This window comes from Mastigoproctus giganteus, chromosome 7, assembly GCF_048544385.1.
Source record: "Mastigoproctus giganteus isolate SK-2022 chromosome 7, ASM4854438v1, whole genome shotgun sequence".
Classification (NCBI taxonomy): Eukaryota; Metazoa; Arthropoda; class Arachnida; order Uropygi; family Thelyphonidae; genus Mastigoproctus; species Mastigoproctus giganteus.
The window spans coordinates 204,479,578-204,499,612 of NC_143581.1; the positions used below are offsets into that span (position 1 = coordinate 204,479,578).

General features: G+C 38.9%; 1 protein-coding gene across 2 annotated transcripts in view; it reads left to right on the forward strand.

Moving 5' to 3' along the window:
• The window catches only part of LOC150083608 (NPC intracellular cholesterol transporter 1-like), a 339,105-nt gene that overhangs the window by 75,776 nt on the left and 243,294 nt on the right, over positions 1-20,035 (forward strand). For both annotated transcript variants that reach the window (XM_090378086.1, XM_090378087.1), the window contains exon 7: positions 8,077-8,270. In XM_090378086.1, the coding sequence (XP_090234212.1) occupies positions 8,077-8,270 (194 nt within the window). The remainder of the gene's footprint in view (positions 1-8,076; positions 8,271-20,035) is intronic.

Consider the following 20,035-nt stretch of genomic DNA (forward strand, 5'->3'; position numbering starts at 1 on the left):
CTGGTTTCCAAAACATTAAAGTATGCGATGAAGTCACTAGTGCCGATTCTGCAGCTGCAGAGAAATTTTGTGATGTGTTGGATAAAAACCCTTCTAAATCTCCACAGCGGTGTGCTTATCAGCTGGAGAGTTAATTCTGGCAATGATTTTTTTTTTTTATGCAAACCCCAAACACGAGAGGTATTAGAACCTATAGCACTTAGTACCGTGCTTGGGTTGGAGGTTGAGAAGATGAAAGAGGATATTTGTTAACATTGGACTTGAACTTCTGTAGACTCTAATTTTCAGGAAATACGTATGAAGGAAGGTTGTTCCAGAAAACGGCATTTGAATGAATAAACAAGGAAGATGAAAAGTTGGTTCTGTGAGTTTGAAGTTGGACAGTAAATGGATGTTGGCGGCACGTGTTCGGACTGTTTTGAAAGCGAGAGCGGGAATTATAGAAGCCAATTCAGAAGAACAGTACCCATGGAAGTATCTGTAGAAGAGGCATGCAGCAGAAACAGTACGTCTATGAGACAGCAAGTGGATAGACTCTGTTAGAGATGAATCATTAATTAATCTAACTGCCCTCTTCTGAATGGAATCAAGAAGCCTGAGAGAAGTTTTGGGGGCACCACCCCCAGATTTGGGAACAATATTCCATGGCAGGGTGGATTTGTGATTTATACAGAGTGAGCAGCTGTTTGGAAGAAAAGTAACACTGAGAGCGAAAGAGAAAACCAAGTTTTTTAGATGCAGAGGAAGCAATATTTGTAATGTGCTTGTGCCAAGAGAGAAGGGATCATCTAGACAAGAATGCAGTTATAGTTCAGACACGGCATGGGTTTGTTAAGGGGAAGTCTTGTCTGACAAACTTGATTGGATACTATGATGTGGTCACAAAGAATAATTTTGATATCATATTCTTGGATTTTAGGAAGGCTTTTGATACTGTGGCACATGGAAGATTACGGTACAAATTGGAGCAATATGGCATTAAGGGAAAGTTGCTGCAATGGATAAAAGGATGGTTGAGTGGAAGAACCACTCAACCATACAACCACTCCATCCAACAGAGAGTGGTTTTCAATGGACACTGCTCTACATGGACTGAGGTTATTAGTGGAGTTCCCAGGGTTCAGTGTTGGGCCCATTGCTGTTTTCATTATTTATCAATGATATTGATGAAGGCATGTCAGGGTTAATGTCTAAGTTTGCAGATAATACAAAGTTTGGCAGGGTTGTTAAATGACAGTAATTATAGTACAGTACTGCAACAGCATCTGGAAAAGTTGAGCAGATGGGCTTAGAGGTGACAACTGAAGTTTAACATTGACAAATGTAAAGTACTACATATGGGTAGCAGTAACCCCAGAGTAACGTATCAACTGGGTGGTACTACCCTCGGGTAGTGGAGAATGAAAAGGACCTGGGGGTAATTGTGCAGTCAGATACGAAGTTTCCTGAGCAGTGCAAAAAAGGCTGCCAGAGTACCAGGGTAGCTCATGGTTCTTGTCAATGATATACAGGAATTTTTCTAGCAGGATAAAGGGTGATTATCTTCTTATTAGCATTAGTAGAGGCATTTGATGCAAGAAAGCAAGCTTATGCAGCATCAGCCAAAAAAAAAAAAAAAAAAAAACCCACTTCCACTTCACCCCTCTGTTCGTTCAAAATACCTGTCCAGCTGAGCCTTAAACTTATTTAGGCTATCAACCTCCACCACAAGGGATGGAAGTCTGTTCCACCAACCAACCACCCGCTGGCTAAAGGCAAATTTCCGCACGTCTATCCTACATCTGTCTTTCCTCAATTTGAATTTATGCCCTCTCAGGTGATTTTTCTGAGCTAGAGGAAGAATCCCACCAGCATTGAGCATGCTTAAACCATTCAAGGCTTTATACACCTCTATCAGATCACCTCGCTGGTGCCTAGTCTCCAGACACTGTAATTTGCAAAACTTAAGCCTTTCTTCGTAAGAGCACCTCTTTGTTCCATTCACTAATCTTGTTGCCCTTCTCTGTACTCGTTCCAGCAGCTCTACATCCTTCTTGAAATGAGGCCTCCAGACTTGTATACAGTACTCTAGGTGTGGCCTGACCATCGCCTTATACAATGGAATAATCACCTCCTTATCCCTGCTGGAAAAATTCCTGTATATCATTGACAATACTCCATGAGCTACTCTTGCAGCCTGTCTGCACTGCTCAGAGAACTTCATATCTGCCTGCACAACCACCCCCAAGTCCCTTTCATTCTCTACCACTGTCAGTGTAGTACCACAGAGTTGATACGTTGCTCTGGGGTTGCTGTTTCCCATGTGTAGTACTTTACATTTGTCAATGGTAAACTTCATTTGCCACCTCTCAGCCCATCTGCTCAACCTTTCCAGATCCTGTTGCAGCAGCATAGTGTCAGTAGTGTCCTTGACAACCTTGCCAACCTTTGTATCGTCTGCAAACTTGGACATTAAGCCCGATATACCATCATCAATATCATTTATAAATACAGAAAACAATAATGGACCCAACACTGAGCCCTGAGGGACTCCACTAATAACATCAGTCCACGATGAGCAGTGTCCATTGATTACCACTCTCTGTCTTCTCCCGGGCCGACCGGGCTAGCCGAGTGGGTAAAGTACCTGCCCGGCAACCCAAAGGTCGCGGGTTCGATTCCCGCTTCGGGCTTGGATCAAAGTACTGCAAAAACCTTGGGAGGTGCAATATGGCCACAGAAGCCGATGCGCCAATAACTACCAAATCAAAAAAAAAAAAAAAAAAAAATCTGTCTTCTCCCCCTCAACCACCCCTTTATCCATAGCAGCAATTTGCCTCCAATGTCACACTGCTCCAATTTGTGTAGCAGTCTTCCATGTGCAACAGTATCAAAAGCCTTTCTAAGATCCAAGTATATAATATCAAAGTTATTCCCTGCATCCAGTTCTTTTGTGACTGCATCATAGTATCCAATCAAGTTGGTCAGGCAAGACTTCCCCTTAACAAAACCATGCTGTATCTGAGCTATAACTGAAGTCTTGTCTAAATGATCCTGCAGTGCTTCTTTAACCAGTGCCTCCATTAATTTTCCTGGAACAGAAGTTAAGCTCACAGGTCTATAATTACTTGTGTCAGCCTTTGATCCTCCTTTGTGAATTGGGGTCACATTTGCACATTTCCAGTCTATGGGTACCTCCCCTGAGTCCAAGGAAGCTCTCATAATTATGGCTAAGGGTTTGCTTACTTCCTTTGCTGCCTCCTTTAATATAACTGGATAGATCCCATCCACCCCGTGTGCCTTTCTTGTGTTTATCTTCAACAGTTTCTCCTCCACTTTACTCTTAGTTATTTCAAGATTCTGTAGCTTACTGGTAGAGTTGAATACACCTCTGGCATTCCCCTTGCTGAATAACTCCTCATTTGTGAATGTCGATGCAAAATATTCATTTAGTTTGTTAGCTACCTGAGCAGGATCATCAACAGTTGACCCATCAATATCAAGTGGACCAATCTGATTCATCCCCTTCCTTCTAGAGTTAACATAAGTAAAGAACTCTTTGCTGTTTTTCTTTGCATCCCTTGCCAAGGATTTCTCGTAATCTGCCTTTGCCTGCCTAACCTCCTTTGTAACTTGGTTGCATATCAACTTGTATCTATCATAGGCTTCTGTGTCATGTGTTAATTTGTAAGTATCCCATGCATTTTTCTTCTCTGCCATATGCCTCATTAGTTCATCTGACATCCATTTTGGCCTAAACCTTGAACAATATTTCTTAGTTGGTTATGTAAAGCCTAGTAGCTTCCAAGATAAGTTCTTTGAATGCTTCCCATTTTGAATTTGCTGTTGGTAACATCATCAGTTGGTCCCACTGTATAGAATTTAAATACTGTCTCAGTCCATCGTAGTTGCCTTTACGGAAGCAATAACCCTTCCCTTTACCCCTAATGGTAGTTACCTCTTTGAGTAAATCCCACTTCAGCACACTGTGATCACTGCCACCTAGTGGTTCGTTTATCTGCAGATTCTTAATGCATGAAGAATACTGCTGATAATCAAATCAAGAGTATTAATCCCTCTAGTTGCCTCCCGAACATGCTGATGTAGAAAACAATCATCCAATAAATACACAAAAGCCCTGCTAGTGTGTGAGTAACCGGCCCCCAAATTCCAGTCAATATCTGGGAAATTAAAATCTCCCATTATAAGACACTCTGATTTACTGGCCCACTCTATTTCCCTGTACAGTTCCTTATTATACTCATCAGAGTCATTAGGCCTATAGCACACTCCTACTCTCAATTTTGATCTCCCAATATTTATGTCACACCAAACTGACTCCACACTGCACTGTCCAGCGATGTCGACTGGCTTCACTTCCTTGGTTTTTATGTGTTTCTTAACTAATAGCATAACCCCTCCCCCCTTCCTATCCTGTCTATCCTTTCTGTAGACGTTGTACTCCCCAAATTGCAGTTCTGCATCCCTTATATCTGTGTGACACCACGTCTCTGATATCCCAACAATATCTGCCTTCGATGTTTTGAGCAATACCTCAAATTCATCAAATTTATTTACTAAACTCCTAGCATTGGTGTACACGCAAGTATACCTGCACCTGTTTCTATTCTTAGCTACCCTAACACAACCCATGTGTTTACTTGTACCGCAATGGCTCCCAGCAGTCTCTGAAATACCATGCATCTTGTTTTTCAGGCTTCTGCTCATTCTAATAGAAGCAGTGCAAGAATCTCTTTCACCTCTGCCAGTGGCTACTGTCAATCTATTGGTCTTTGTCTCCCCCCAAGCTAGCAGTTTTCCGACCCACCTAACACTGCCTCGATAGCATCAGCAAATATTCTTGCACCCTTTCTATTTAAGTGTATCCCATCCCTGTAGAAGCAATCTCTCCTGTTAACAAGTACCGTCCAGGCTGAAAAAAATTCTACCCCTTGAGCCTTGCACAATCTTTCCAGGGCCGAATTGATCGACAAGGCTCTCATCATATACTCCCTCCTATCGTGCCTGGGCAGAATTGCAGACACTTTCAAATTCAACCCTAATTCTCGGCTTTTGTTCAACAGTGACCTGTACTTGTTAAGTAATTCTGCCGGTCTCCCACTCTTAATATTATTAGTGCCAACGTGTACAACTATATCACCTTTTGTGCCCTTAAAAGATGATATTCGCTCTACAACGTCATCAACCTTTGCCCCTGGCAGACATACCCTGGTCCTGTTCCACCTATCTTTTTTAGAAAGCATGTTCCCCGTTTCCCTGACAATAGAGTCACCAACAACTACTAGTTCCTTCGGGACCAGCGCATTCTGCCTTAGGGGTTGTCTCTGTGTCACGCGATGCCCAAGTGCAAGCTCTGGCGTTGATGTGGGCAGCTGAGAGCTTGATGGGCCCCTCAATTTAGTTTCTTCGAGGGCATCCACCCTGTCCTTCAAGCTCTCATATATAGGCCTACAAGAACGCCGAGTTGTTGCCTGATATCGATACACTCCTTGCATCGCGCACACACAAAGACATCCCCCTTGGCAGTATCATGTCCCGTACCCGATTGCTCTGCAAACATCAAGCAAACAGTGCATTTTATAAGGCTGTCAGTCAGAGGACAACTGCCCCCCTCAGTTCTGCTCTGAGCCACAGCACTTCCATTAGCTTGAGCCTTTTGCTTTGCTGCTCTGGTCTGAGTCATGATTCTATTAATTTATTAATTAATTATGTTATGTTATTAATTATATTACGTTTGTAATCTAAGTCGTTATATGTATTTATTTAAACGTACAATTTAACTGCTAACGAAGTTCAACTAACGCTATCTAGTTCGGTATATAACCTACGGTATATCTAGTACGGTATCACAATGGCGGGAAAGTTACTAACGGTAGCGGTAGTTACGAACGGTAGTTACGAACACGTGGAAACCCTTACCGATACTTTTACAAGGCCGAGTAAAGAATAAATACACCAAATTAATCAAAAAATCACAAAATAATGTTATACTACTAAATTTAAATCAAAAGTTTTAGAAAAACAATAATTTCAAATCAATAAATAAGAAAAATCCACTTAGCGGCTTTGAACACGACCGTCACTTGTAGCCACTTATATAAGGCAATGGTCAGGCCAAACCTTGAGTACTGTACACAGGTCTGGAGGCCTAATTTTAGGAAAGATGTAGAGCTGCTGGAATGAGTAAGAGAAGGACAACGAGATTGTCCAAATTGCAGCTTCTGGAGACTAGGCACCTGTGAGGTAATCTGATTGAGGTGTATAAGGCCTTGAATGGATTGAACAAGCTCAGTGCTAATGAGATTTTTCCACTTTCTCAGATTACTCACCTGAAGGGGCATAAATTCAAACTGAGTAAAGACCATTGTAGAATAGATGCAGAAATTTGAATTTAGCCAGCGGGTGTTTGATAATTAGAACCAACTTCCATCTGTTGTAGTGGAGGTCAGCAACTTAAATATGTTCAAGGCAGAATTAGACAAACATTTAGAGTGAATGGATGGGTGAAATGAGAAGGCTGTTTTTTTTTTCAAAATTAACACAATGGTATTATGTTAATTTTGACGGTTTTCTTGAGGTTATTGTTCATTTGTCTTATTTCTTGGTATACTCTAGTACACTTGGAATTGGTATCTAGTATGCTTGGAATTGGTCCATGATATATAGAAATTTTTCCAGTAGATGATTATCTGATTGTATAAGTAGTGGTTAAGCCACACCTTCATGTAAGTCAGTAAGCATCAATTTAAGAAGGTTGTGGATCTGTTGGAAGGGGTGCAGAGAACAGCATTTGGATTAGTCAAAGACACAAAAAGATATTCCTACCAAGAAAGACTTTAGGCCTGCAAATTAGTGTTTGGAAACTAGGCACCTGCAAGGAGACCTAATTGACGTGATTAAGGCCTTAAATTGGTAAATAAACTAAATTCAGATGGTATCTTAACTCTTCTTTGGATAACACACATAAAGAGACATAAATTTAAATTGGAAAATGATGGTTAGATAGATGTAAAAAAGTTTGCTTTCAACAGATTTTAATTGATCATTGGAACAGACTTCCATTTGGTGTTATGGAAGTGAGTAATTTGAATAAATTTAAAGAAGGATTAGGCAGATTGTTAGAGTAGATGTATAAATGAGTAGGGTACTATTTATTTTTTTTTCTTTTGTTTTTTCTGCAAATGCAGGTATAATATATGAACATTGCAGATGGGAATAACCACTAGCACAGAAAGTGGATTTTTGTAGATGGAGTTCACAGTCATAGGTGATTATCTCATTATAAAGCAATTGTCACATCTTGAGTACTGCATACAGGTGTTAAATGGCTGTTATTATCCAGTGGCAAATGATAGATTAATTTTGATCCTGTGGTGGCCATTCCTCTCATGGCACCTGGAATTAGTTGATGGCTATGAACTCTCCAAGAGTTAGGATGTGAATGATGGCATCCTTACTCTTGTACCCAGTGTCAAGTTTTTTCTCTTCTTCAGTTGTCTTGTCAATTTCATAATCAACTAATTTCCATATAATTGATTATGAAAATGCCATAATCAATATTTCGATTGTGACTCTCAATTATGCCCATTATTAGTCATAGGTGGTATTACTGGGGACAAGGCGGAAATTTCACAGGTAGAATGCTATATAGGTATTTATTAAATAAAAAGTTTATAAAAATTCATATCATTTTTGAAATGTGCAGACTGTTGTTTATTATTATATATAATTATTAGTAAATTTGCATAACCTCTGGAAGCAAGCCCTTTGTGAAATCTATCTTGCAAATCTCTGTAAATAAATTAGCTGTAATGAGGGAGTACACAGAAATACAAAAATACAAAATTTGCTTTGAGGTTATGAACTAGAATTTTATAGTGGTTAAATCCTCTTTTAGGAGAAATGTTAGTAGCTTATTTATAGCATGACTGTTTTCTGAAATGCAAAATACTTTCCTTAAATAGTTTAATTTCTCTGACAATTGAAATTTAGTTAATAAAAAAACACTGCATATGATCATGCTCTCTTGAAAAATATTAAAATTTTCCACTTTACTTTTATAATTTACTTTCATAGGTGCTACAATTGCAGAAACAGCTATCAGAACTTGTAGCATATAAAGAACATAAAAATGTGACACTTTCAGATATATGCTTTGCACCAGTAGAAAGTGGAAATTGTCTTATTCAAAGTGCTCTTGGTTGGTTTCAAAATAATGCAACATTACTGGCTAGTTCTGGATATATGAAGCATATGTTAAATTGTATAGAGTAAGTATTTGTCATTAATCCAGCTTTGGAAATTTTTATACTGTACTTTTTTCCTTGCAATAAATAAATTTATAACTTTATTAATAATTAATCAGCTGAATATGACAGAACTTCTCTATCCCCTTGAAATTTGCAATGTTAAATAGTACATTATTCAAAATACGTTGGAATTTTCATTGAAGTCCAAAAATTATATGTATAGATTGGATTTATAAGCTAAAAATATTTTTACATAAAAACATAATTCATTATTTTATTTATATAATTATTTTTAATATTGCATGTTATTGTGATTGAAGCAAAGTTTGTCTCACCACAAAAAAGAGTGGTTGCATAATATAACAGGCATACTTTTAGACATGATTGAGTCTCTTGGGCTTTGTTGAAGACTGAATTGTCTGATCCTATGTTAGGTGACGGATCTGGCCTGGTCTCAGAAATGGATTGGCTGGCATAAGGGGGGGGGAGTAGTTTTAATTGGACTCAGTTGTAAAGGAGGCAGGGAACATATTCTGTAAGGAAGACAGTTGGGCATAGAGCCAGAGTATGTCTATTAGGTGCAAAATTTACGATGTAACAAACAGTTTATCAGCTTGTAATGGTACTAGTTGGTGCATAATAATACATATGGGACCAATGATTTTAAGCATAACAAACAAATGAATTGGTTATAAAATATAAGGTCATGTTGAAAAAAGTGTCGTGAGATAGGGCAAAATGTTTTTGCCTGCAATTTCCCAGACATCAGAGGATGGATTTTGTGATGAAAGCCCTGTGGAATAATTCTCTAATGCCATTAAGGAGGCATTAAGGATTTGGGGAAACTGTTAGTTTGGGAGTTGGGGAAGTCAGCACATGGTCAATGGTATGGGCAAAATCACTTGCACCCTCTCCAGTAGTGCTTGTATGCAACTATTTCTATTAATTTCCCTAAACATTGAAAGAGAAACTGTAATAGAAGCAAAATCCACCAGAAATCTAAGAGCATATGGAAATACCCTTTTTTAAGTAACTATAAGGGTATATTGGGGTTGTCAAAAGCAATAAAGTATAAAACATAATATGTCTTTATATAGTAATGCCAATTTATTTCATTTGTTTACTATACAGTAAATGAAAGAAATGAATTTTAACTTTTAATGAAGTCAAATAATGCTGACGTAGTTGGACTTATTGAAACATGGCACCATTCAAAGGTGTGAAGTAAAATTTCATATTGATGAATATTTTGTGTTCTGGAGAGATTGGAGGGGTGGGGTGGGGTGATGCTTTTGATCGAAAACTGCACCTGGAATCAGATCAAGGTAATGCAGGTGTGTGGTATAAAATTACTTGCATTAATGGAAAGATGAGAGTGGAGGTTATGTTACAGGCCAAATGACTGAGGAATATGACAAAAATCACTTTAGGTAGATTGTGAAGCGGCTAGTAAGTAGTAAGTACAATATCTCATTGGGTGATACTATATTGTAAGAGGTTTTTGAACATACAGGATGATTGCTACTTATTTTAGCATGTACAAATGATTTCTAATATCATTTGTATAGGGATTGAGTACAAGGATTTCTAATATCCTAGATCTAATTCTCACCAAGGAGCTTAACATTATCAAAAACTTGATAATGTGGGTGAAGAACAATTAGCAGGCAGTGACCACAGTACTATAAAATGGTCGCATATAATCTATGTTGTCAAAGTTAAGGGCAAGAGTTTAAATTTCAAGAGAAGGGAACTATAATGGAATGAGATACTTCTTGGGCTGAATTAAGTGAAGAGACTACCATATGCTGTCAGATACAAATGTGCTTTCAGTTTGAATAAGATTGGTCTATTTAAAGAACTACTTTCTCATAGCTAAATGTTTGAGTTCCAAGAAGCAGGGTGTGTGAAACACACCCTGCTTGTTGGTACATTTAGCTATGACATTTGTGAATATCAGTCGTGAACATACAGGGTAATTCAGGAGGAATAGTAAATATTTTGGGAGGTTATAGTGTCGATTATTCTGAGTAAAAAAGTTTACATAAACACGTGTCCAATTCTCAATGGATACGGAGATACAGCTGTTTGAAATTGGCACGCGCACCTCCCTGAATCAGATGTGACCAAGAAGCAGTTATAACCTAACGCTGTTTGGTGTTAGAAGTGTTGTTAAGAATGCCGCACATCTTTACCTTTGCTGAATATGCTAATATGGTGTTTGTCTATGGTTTTTGTGGTGGAGGTGCTACTACTGCTTGTAGAGAATACCATTGACGGTTTCCTAACCATAGAATACTGGATTCAAGAGCATCTACTAGGGTTTACACCAAACTGCACGAGAGTGGTACAGTTCCCAGCACTCATATTTCTTCTGAACATTCAAATGAACAAAATGTGGATGAAATAGAACTCTCTTCAGTCAGTAGAACGTAGTCCTACTATTAGCACACGAAGAATTTCTACGCATATTAGTGTTCCACAGACAAGAGTATGGCAAACATTACGTGGGCATGGCTTATATCCATTTCACTGGCTTATATCCATTTCACATACAGCGAGTGCAACACTTTCAACCAAGAGACTACACCCAGCGATTGGAATTTTGTCAGTGGGTAAATACTAATCGCCAATTAATTCCATTAATACTGTTCAGCAATGAAGTTACTTTCACCCGTGACGGTATCAACAACACCCGTAACTCTCATAGGTTGTCAGACAAAAATCCACATGCCACTGTAGAAACAAATTTTCAAATTTTTAACATCGCTTCTCTGTCAACATGCGGTATCATCGGTGTCTTAATTTGATTGCACCTGTTGTGTTACAGAATCATCTTACAGGGCCCATTTACCTAGAATTTCTGCAAAACAAACTTCCACTATTATTGGAGGATGTTCTCTTGATTACAAGGATTGGTATGTACTTTCAACATGATGAAGCACATTATACCCATCTGGTGATACGTTATCTAAATTGAACTTTCCCTGAACAATGGATTGGCTGCAGTGGTCCTGTTCATTGGCCACTAAGATCTCCAGACATCACTCCATTAGATTTTTGTTTGAGGGGATGGATGAAAAGTGCAGTATACAAAGAAAAGGTGAATACAAGAGACGATTGCTTGTTCACATTTTGGATACTGCTGCCCTCATAAAGGAACACCAAGACGACCTCAGAAGAACAACATGTCATATTACCACACGAGTTGCAAAGTGCTTTGAAGTTGGTGGTGGGATTTTCGAACATTTATTTGTGAGCTGTAAAAAATTTGTCAATTATTTGTGTTTTGTATCATTCAAAAAGTCAATAAACACAAACAATGTCATTTATTGTTCTTTAATACCTCTCATAATGGCTTTGTCCGCACCAGTTTCAAACAACTGTATCTCCGTATCCTTTGAGAATTGGACACATGTTTATATGAACTTTTTTACCCAGAATAATCGATACTGTAACCTCAGAAAATATTTACTATTCCTCCCGAATCATCCTGTATAAATCATCTTAATGGTTATGTATTCACATGACTGATATTCACAAATTGAATGTATCGTATTTTGCAGCATGCATGTAAACATGAAGGAAGACATCTTAATTAAAGATTGGCAACTAAGCTGTCTCTTGCATATTGCATTGATTGTATGTTAAAATATTTTGTTCTTTATCTCTTCTTCAATCTGAAGAGTATCTTTAGATACTGTTTAGATTGGAACAATGTAAGAAGTGGGATTTCCTAAGGATCAGTACTGGGACCATTGCTGGTTTTAATTTTCTTAAATGACATTGAAAAAGGGATATAGGATGTGATTTCAAAATTTGCTGATAGTGTCAAAGTAGGTAGAATAGTTAATGATCAATGCTAAGCAGCTCTTTTTCAGTATGTTCAGTAAAGTGGCAGCAAAGTTTTAATGCAGGGTTATATGCTAAGGAGTAGCAATCCCAGAATAACTTATACACTTGGTGGGGGTTGAACTAAAAACAGTAGAGGAAGAAAGAGATTTGGGAGTTATGATACATTCAGATATGAAGTTCTTTGAGCAGGTTTATCAATTATGCACGTATGGTACTGAAATGTGTAGTGGGTAAGATAATGGAATTGATGGTTAAGGAGGCAATACAGAAATATCTTGATAAGAATGAAGTCCTAAAAGGATCACAGCATACCTTTGTGAAGGGAAAGTCTTGTCTAACAAACAGTAATTACTATGATAAAGTCATAAAGCATTTAGTTGTGGGGTAAAATTTGATGTTGTATGTCTGGATTTTAGTAGAGTTCTTCAAATAGGCCTCTGGGGTTGGGTATATTCATACTATGATTTTTTAGTGTTTCTCACCAACCATTGAAGTAAAAACGAAAAACGATTTGGTTCTCCATGAGAGGCTATTGTACAAACTGGAGTAAGTTGGGATTACCGAGAAGATCCTCAAGTGGTTCAAGGACAGGCTAAGTAAAAGGAGATAATGTGATAATTAATGGGCATTCTTTAGAGTGGAGTAATGTAGCAAGCAGCATTCCTCAAGGCCAGTATTCGGGCTACTGTTTCTGATTTTCCTAAATGTTAATTGGGATGGTATAAAGCAGTGGTGCCCAACCTATGGACTGCGGGCCAGATATGGTCCACAAATAATTTTTATACGTCCTAAGCATAAAGCTAACTAAAACAGCATTTTAGAGAGTCATGCCACAGCATGTACAAGCATGCAGGTGTTGAGCTCGACTGTATTAAACGTGTACATGTAGTCCAATGCAGTCATATGTATGCTAAATACTTAGGTATGTATCAGTCCTTTCATACTGTGAAATTCTACTATTTTGATATAATTTGTTCATTGTATTGAATTATTATTACTTTATACTGAATTAAAAAAATCACCTTTAAAAATGTTCTGAAAGAGGAAAGTCAATTTGGACTGAAGACTATTTCTTCATTGAGTATGGCGAAAAAGCAGTGTGTTCAGTGGATAAGGAGAATATAATTTAAAACAGCACTATGATTCCAAGCATAAATCTTGTGATCAATATAAAGGAGTGTTGCAAAAAGAAGTGTTCAAAGTTACAAAAGGAACAATACAAAACATTAGGTGTATAATTATATTTATTTATTCACCTTAATATTGAAAAGCAGTGATCCTTTTGAGGTTGTAAATTTTTGAAGTGAGCATTTAAAAGAAAAAGTAAGGTATTTTTTTAAAAAGCAAAAGTAAAGTATTTTTTTTAAAAAACAAAAGTAAGTTATATTTTTATAATTTTAATAAAATTTAAAAAATAAATCACTGACGTAGATTTGTTGCACCTAAAAGCGTTGGAAATTTGCATTTTTTATATATAGCCTGAAAATAAAAAACAGTAACATGAAAATAGAAACTTCCTTTTACAACAAGATATGGAAAATGTAACACAATTTTTCTCAATCACTCAGTACAGCCTGCGAAACAAATCTAGCTTTGAATACAGCCCCTGTACGGGAAAAGGTTGAACACCACTGGTATAAGGGAAAGCTGTCTAACTTTGTTGTTGATTTAACCCCTTCCCGGAACATTTTTTTCCTGAAAATGTACCATAACTGATTGACTTTTTTTATTTTACAGATTAAAAGTATGCATCATGCAAATACTCATTGTATAGTTTTTTGTTTTTTATAAATTTTTTAGTAGAAAATACATGGGAGTAATTAACCCATTTGGGCTATCCCGAGTTATCTCGTGTATGCCAAAAAGTGTGCAAATTATACAGATTTTTTTAATAAATTAGCGCTTGAGCTAAAAGAAAGGAACAGAAAAACACAAAAAAAAATGCAAACTTACTTTATTCCCTGAAAGGCAAATTGAATTCCATAAAAAAAAAAAAAAAGGCATTTCATGAAAAACAAACAGTAATTTTACTTGGTGTGGTATGTCTTGAAGCAAGGAGTGATTCAAAGGCCAATTTCACATGTTTCACACATGTAGAGTCTCCTTTCAAATTTTCTTGCTGTCTCTATTCCGCTTTTTGGAGCATACCCGACAAGTTCTAGTTGGAAATTTCTTCTCAGTTTGTGGAATGTCAATGGGGTAATGGCCTGGTAAATAGCGAGTTGGTGGGATGTGGAGGATGGTCTTCCCTTTCTAACTGGTGGAATTTGCGGGTGATATTTCTTGATAATTTCATGAATCAGGTCCAATCTGAAATTAGCATTAGCATTAGTAGAGGCATTTGATGCAAGAAAGCAAGCTTATGCAGCATCAGCCAAAAAAAAAAAAAAATTAAATAAATAAAAAATAACCACTTCCACTTCACCCCTCTGTTCGTTCGAAATACCTGTCCAGCTGAGCCTTAAACTTATTTAAGCTATCAACTTCCACGACAAGGGATGGAAGTCTGTTCCACCAACCAACCACCCGCTGGCTAAAGGCAAATTTCCTCACGTCTATCCTACATCTGTCCTTCCTCAATTTGAATTTATGCCCTCTCAGGTGATTATTCTGAGCAAGAGGTAGAATCCCATCAGCATTGAGCATGCCCAAACCATTCAAGACTTTATACACCTCTATCAGATCACCTCGCTGGTGCCTAGTCTCCAGACACTGTAATTTGCAAAACTTAAGCCTTTCTTCGTAAGAGCACCCCTTTGTTCCATTCACTAATCTTGTTGCCCTTCTCTGTACTCGTTCCAGCAGCTCTATATCCTTCTTGAAATGAGGCCTCCAGACCTGTATACAGTACTCTAGGTGTGGCCTGACCATTGCCTCATACAAGGGAATAATCACCTCCTTATCCCTGCTAGAAAAATTCCTATATATCATCGACAATACACCATGAGCTACTCTTGCAGCCCGTCTGCACTGCTCAGAAAACTTCATATCTGCCTGCACAACCACCCCCATGTCCCTTTCATTCTCTACCACTGTCAGAGTAGTATCACAGAGTTGATACGTTGCTCTGGGGGTTGCTGTTTCCCATATGTAGTACTTTACATTTGTCAATGTTAAACTTCATTTGCCACCTCTCAGCCCATCTGCTCAACCTTTCCAGATCCCGTTGCAGTAGCATAGTGTCAGTAGTGTCCTTGACAACCCTGCCAACCTTTGTATCGTCTGCAAACTTGGACATTAAGCTTGATATACCATCATCAATATCATTTATAAATACAGAAAACAATAATGGACCCAATACTGAACCCTGAGAGACTCCACTAATAACATTAGTCCACGATGAGCAGTGTCCATTGATTACCACTCTCTGTCTTCTCCCCCTCAACCACCCCTTTATCCATAGCAGCAATTTGCCTCCAATGCCACACTGCTCCAATTTATGCAGCAGTCTTCCATGTGCAACAGTATCAAAAGCCTTTCTAAGATCCAAGTATATAATATCAAAGTTATTCCCTGCATCCAGTTGTTTTGTGACTGCATCATAGTATCCAATCAAATTGGTCAGGCAAGACTTCCCCTTAACAAAACCATGCTGTGTCTGAGCTATAACTGAAGTCTTGTCTAGATGATCATGCAGTGCTTCTTTAACCAGTGCCTCTGTTAATTTTCTGGGAACAGAAGTTAAACTAACAGGTCTATAATTACTTGTCGTCCTTTGATCCTCCTTTGTGAATTGGGGTTACATTTGCACATCTCCAGTCCATGGGTACTTCCCCTGAGTCCAAGGAAGCTCTCATAATTATGGCTAAGGGTTTGCTTACTTCCTTTGCTGCCTCCTTTAATATAACTGGATAGATCCCATCCACCCCAGCTGCCTTTCTTGTATATATCTTCAACAATTTCTCCTCCACTTTACTCTCAGTTATTACAAGATTCTCTAGCTTACTGCCAGAGTTGAATACACCTCTGGCATTCCCCTCGCTGAATAACTCCTCATGCGTGAATGTCGATGCAAAATATTCATTTAGTTTGTTAACTACCTGAGCAGAATCATCAACAGTTGACCCATCGATGTCAAGTGGACTAATCTGATTCATCCCCTTCCTTCTAGAGTTTACATAAGTAAAGAACTCTTTGCTGTTTTTCTTTGCATCCCTTGCCAAAGATTTCTCGTAATCTGCCTTCGTCTGCCTAACCTCCTTTGTAACTTCATTACAGATCAACTTGTATCTGTCATAGGCTTCTGTGTCACGTGTTAATTTGTATGTATCCCATGCAATTTTCTTTTCAGCCATATGTCTCATTGGCCGACCGGGCCAGCAGGGTGGGTAAAGTGCCTGCCTGGCAACCCAAAGGTCGTGGGTTCGAATCCCGCCTCGGGCTTGGATCAAAGTACTGCAAAAACCTTGGGGAGGTGCATTATGGCCACAGAAGCCGATACGCCAACAACTACCAAAAAAAAAAAAAAAATGTCTCATTAGTTCATCTGACATCCACTTAGGCCTAAACCTTGAACAATATTTCTTAGTTGGTATGTAAAGCCTAGTAGCTTCCAAGATAAGTTCTTTGAATGCTTCCCATTTTGAATTTGCTGTTGGTAACATCATCAGTCGGTCCCACTGTATAGAATTTAAATACTGTCTCAGTCCATCGTAGTCGCCTTTACGAAAGCAATAACCCTTCCCTTTACCCCTAATGGTAGTTACCTCTTTGAGTAAATCCCACTTCAGCACACTGTGATCACTGCCACCTAATGGTTCATTTACCTGCAGATTCTTAATGCATGAAGAATCACTACTGATAATCAAATCAAGAGTATTACTCCCTCTAGTTGCCTCCCGAACATGCTGATGTAGAAAACATCATCCAATAAATCCACAAAAGCCTTGCTAGTGTGTGAGTGACCAGCCCCCAAATTCCAGTCAGTATCTGGGAAATTAAAATCCTCCATTATAAGACTCTCTGATTTACTGGCCCACTCTATTTCCCTGTACCTATAGCACATTATTAGGCCTATAGCACACTCCTACTCTCAATTTTTATCTCCCAATGCTTATGTCACACCAAACTGACTCGACACAGCACTGTCCAGCAATGTCAACTGGCTTCACTTCCTTGGATTTTATGTATTTCTTAACTAATAGCATAACCCCTTCTCCCTTCCTATCCTTTCTGTAGACATTGTACTCCCCAAATTCCAGTTCTGCATTCCTTATATCTGTGTGACACCATGTCTCTGAAATCCCCACAATATCTGCCTTTGATGTTTTGAGCAATACCTCCAATTCATCAAATTTATTTGCTAAACTCCTAGCATTGGTATACACACAAGTATACATGCACTTGTTCTTTTTCTTAGCTACCCTAACACAACCCATGTGTTTATTTGTACCCCAATGATTCCCAGCAGTCTCTGAAATATCCTGCATCTTATTTTCCAGGCTTCGGCTCATTCCAATAGAAGCAGTGCAAGAATCACTTTCACCTCTGCCAGTGGCTGTTGTTAATCTATTAGTCCTTGTATCCCCCCAATCTAGCAGTTTTCCGACCCACCTAACACTGCCTCGATAGCATCAGCAAACATTCTTGCACCCTTTCTATTTAAGTGTATCCCATCCCTGTAGAAGCAGTCTCTCCTGTTAACAACTACAGACCAGGCTGAAAAAAATTCTACCCCTTGAGCCTTGCACAATCTTTCCAGGGCCGAATTGATCGACAGGACTCTCATCATATACTCCCTTCTATCATGTCTGGGCAGAATTGCAGACACTTTCAAATTCAACCCTAATTCACGGCTTTTTTTCAACAGTGATCTGTACTTGTTAAGTAATTCTGCCGGTCTCCTACTCTTAATATCATTAGTAATTAATTCAACCTTAATTCAAGGTTGAAAGAGCTTTTTGGCCATCTAAAATCTTGCCTTTATACACAGCTAGGTCCATTAGTTGAAAGAAAACCTTCCTGTTGTATTTTTAATCCATTTCCTGGGAAGGGAATAGTTTGCCAAATGCTGATCAACTTTACCTACACCTCCTATGGAAAAGTTATAGTCACAAACTACTTTTGATCTCTTCGCTACTCATGTTAGAGTTTCTATTTCTTCCTGAGAAAGATTGGACCATAAATAACAACACTACATCTTTTTTATCTTTCCAACATAAGGCCATGACTTTCCCTCTTTGAAAAGCAGCAACCTCTTGCCTTTTCAGCTTTTTCTTCTTCAGTATTTCAGGCATTTCCTTTCTGTTTAGTCTCACTGTACCATAAACATCAGTTTTCTTTGTGATGAGAATATCAGCTAATTGGGAACTGGTATAATAATTGTGAACTGTGAGGCAATATCCTTTTCCAAACAGTGGCTTTATGAGAGTCAAAACTACTTGCATAGACATTGGAAGACCAATAAAGTCTGGATCCATTTCTGTGACTTTTCCTACATATATTGGAACAAGTTTTCATCTGGTGTTTTGGAGTGGGTAGTCTGAATAAATTTAAGGAGCAATTTTAGACAAATTATTAGAGGGAATGGACAGATGAGGTGGGTAGTGGCTTTTTGATTGTTGTTATTGATACTGTATAAATGTGCTTCTTTGCATCATTTGCTGCTTTTAGTACTAATACTAAAGCCCACTTTGTATGGTAACATGCTCCTTGAAAGGATCTTGCATACCCATGGGCGGAGGTCTGGTATATGTATAACCAGCTGAATATCGAGAGAGAGAGAGAGAGAGAGAGAGAGAGAGAGAGAGAGAGAGAGAGAGAGAGAGAGAGATAGATTTACACTGGTGTGCAAAACTTAAGGAACAACACTTTCTAAAGGTTACAACCAAAAAATCAAATGAAACACTCTGGCGATTTGCATAACTGTGGCCATTTATTAGAAAGCTGGTGCACATGCAAAAATTTGAATTGTGATGACAGGGCTCACATAAACAGATAAAAGCAGCAGCTCAGCAGTATATGCGCAAATTACCAAATGGTGAACACGATTGTTACAGACGTTCGATTGGTTTCATACAGTGCTACAGACAATGAAATGGCCAGTAGACAACATCTGGATGACTTTACCAGGAGTTGAATAATTGGGAAGGTCGAAGTGTGCGGAGTGTGGCTGCAGAGTTCGGTATCGCCCATAGCATCGCCTCACGTGCATGGTCGGCCTTCAGAACTGCAGGTATAGCCATTCAAAGAACCAGTGGTGGTCATCCATGAAACACAGTGCCCAATGATGATCGCTATATACTCCTATAGGCCAAGAGGGACTGACACCAGACAGTGGAATCAATTTCAAACCAGCTGCACAGGACACCGTGGTTTACTGTGGCCAGGTGACTCCACAAAGGTGGACTGTTTGCTCGACAGCCAGTACGCTGTGTACTGGCTTTAACCCCTACCCATCGGAGACACTGTTTACAGTGGTGCATCGAACATAAGGACTGGACAGCAGTGCAGTGGGTTAAAGTACTCTTTACTGATGAGAGTAGATTCAGTCTCAGCAGCGATTCTGGAAGTCAGCTAATCTGGCGAGAGGTTGGCACACGGTATCACCCTGCAAACATCACTGAAAGGGATCGATATGGCAGTCGAGGTGTTCTCATCTGGGGAGGCATTATCTTGGATGGATGTACACAACTCCAGATACTGGAAGGTGGTATTGTAACCGGTGCATGCTACTGTACTGAGGTAATCTTCCTCATGTGCATCTGTTCCCAAGTGCCATTGGCCCCGAGTTCGTGTTTATGGATGATAACGCTACATCCCATTGCACTGCAGCTGTTGATATGCATTTGTAAAGTGAGGACATTGTGCATATGGATTTGTCTGCCCGTTCCCCCCTGACCGATCTAAATCCCATGGGACACTCGGGGGAGACGTCCAGCGGCACATCCACACCCACCAGTAAATGTTCACCAGCTGAAGTAAATGAATAT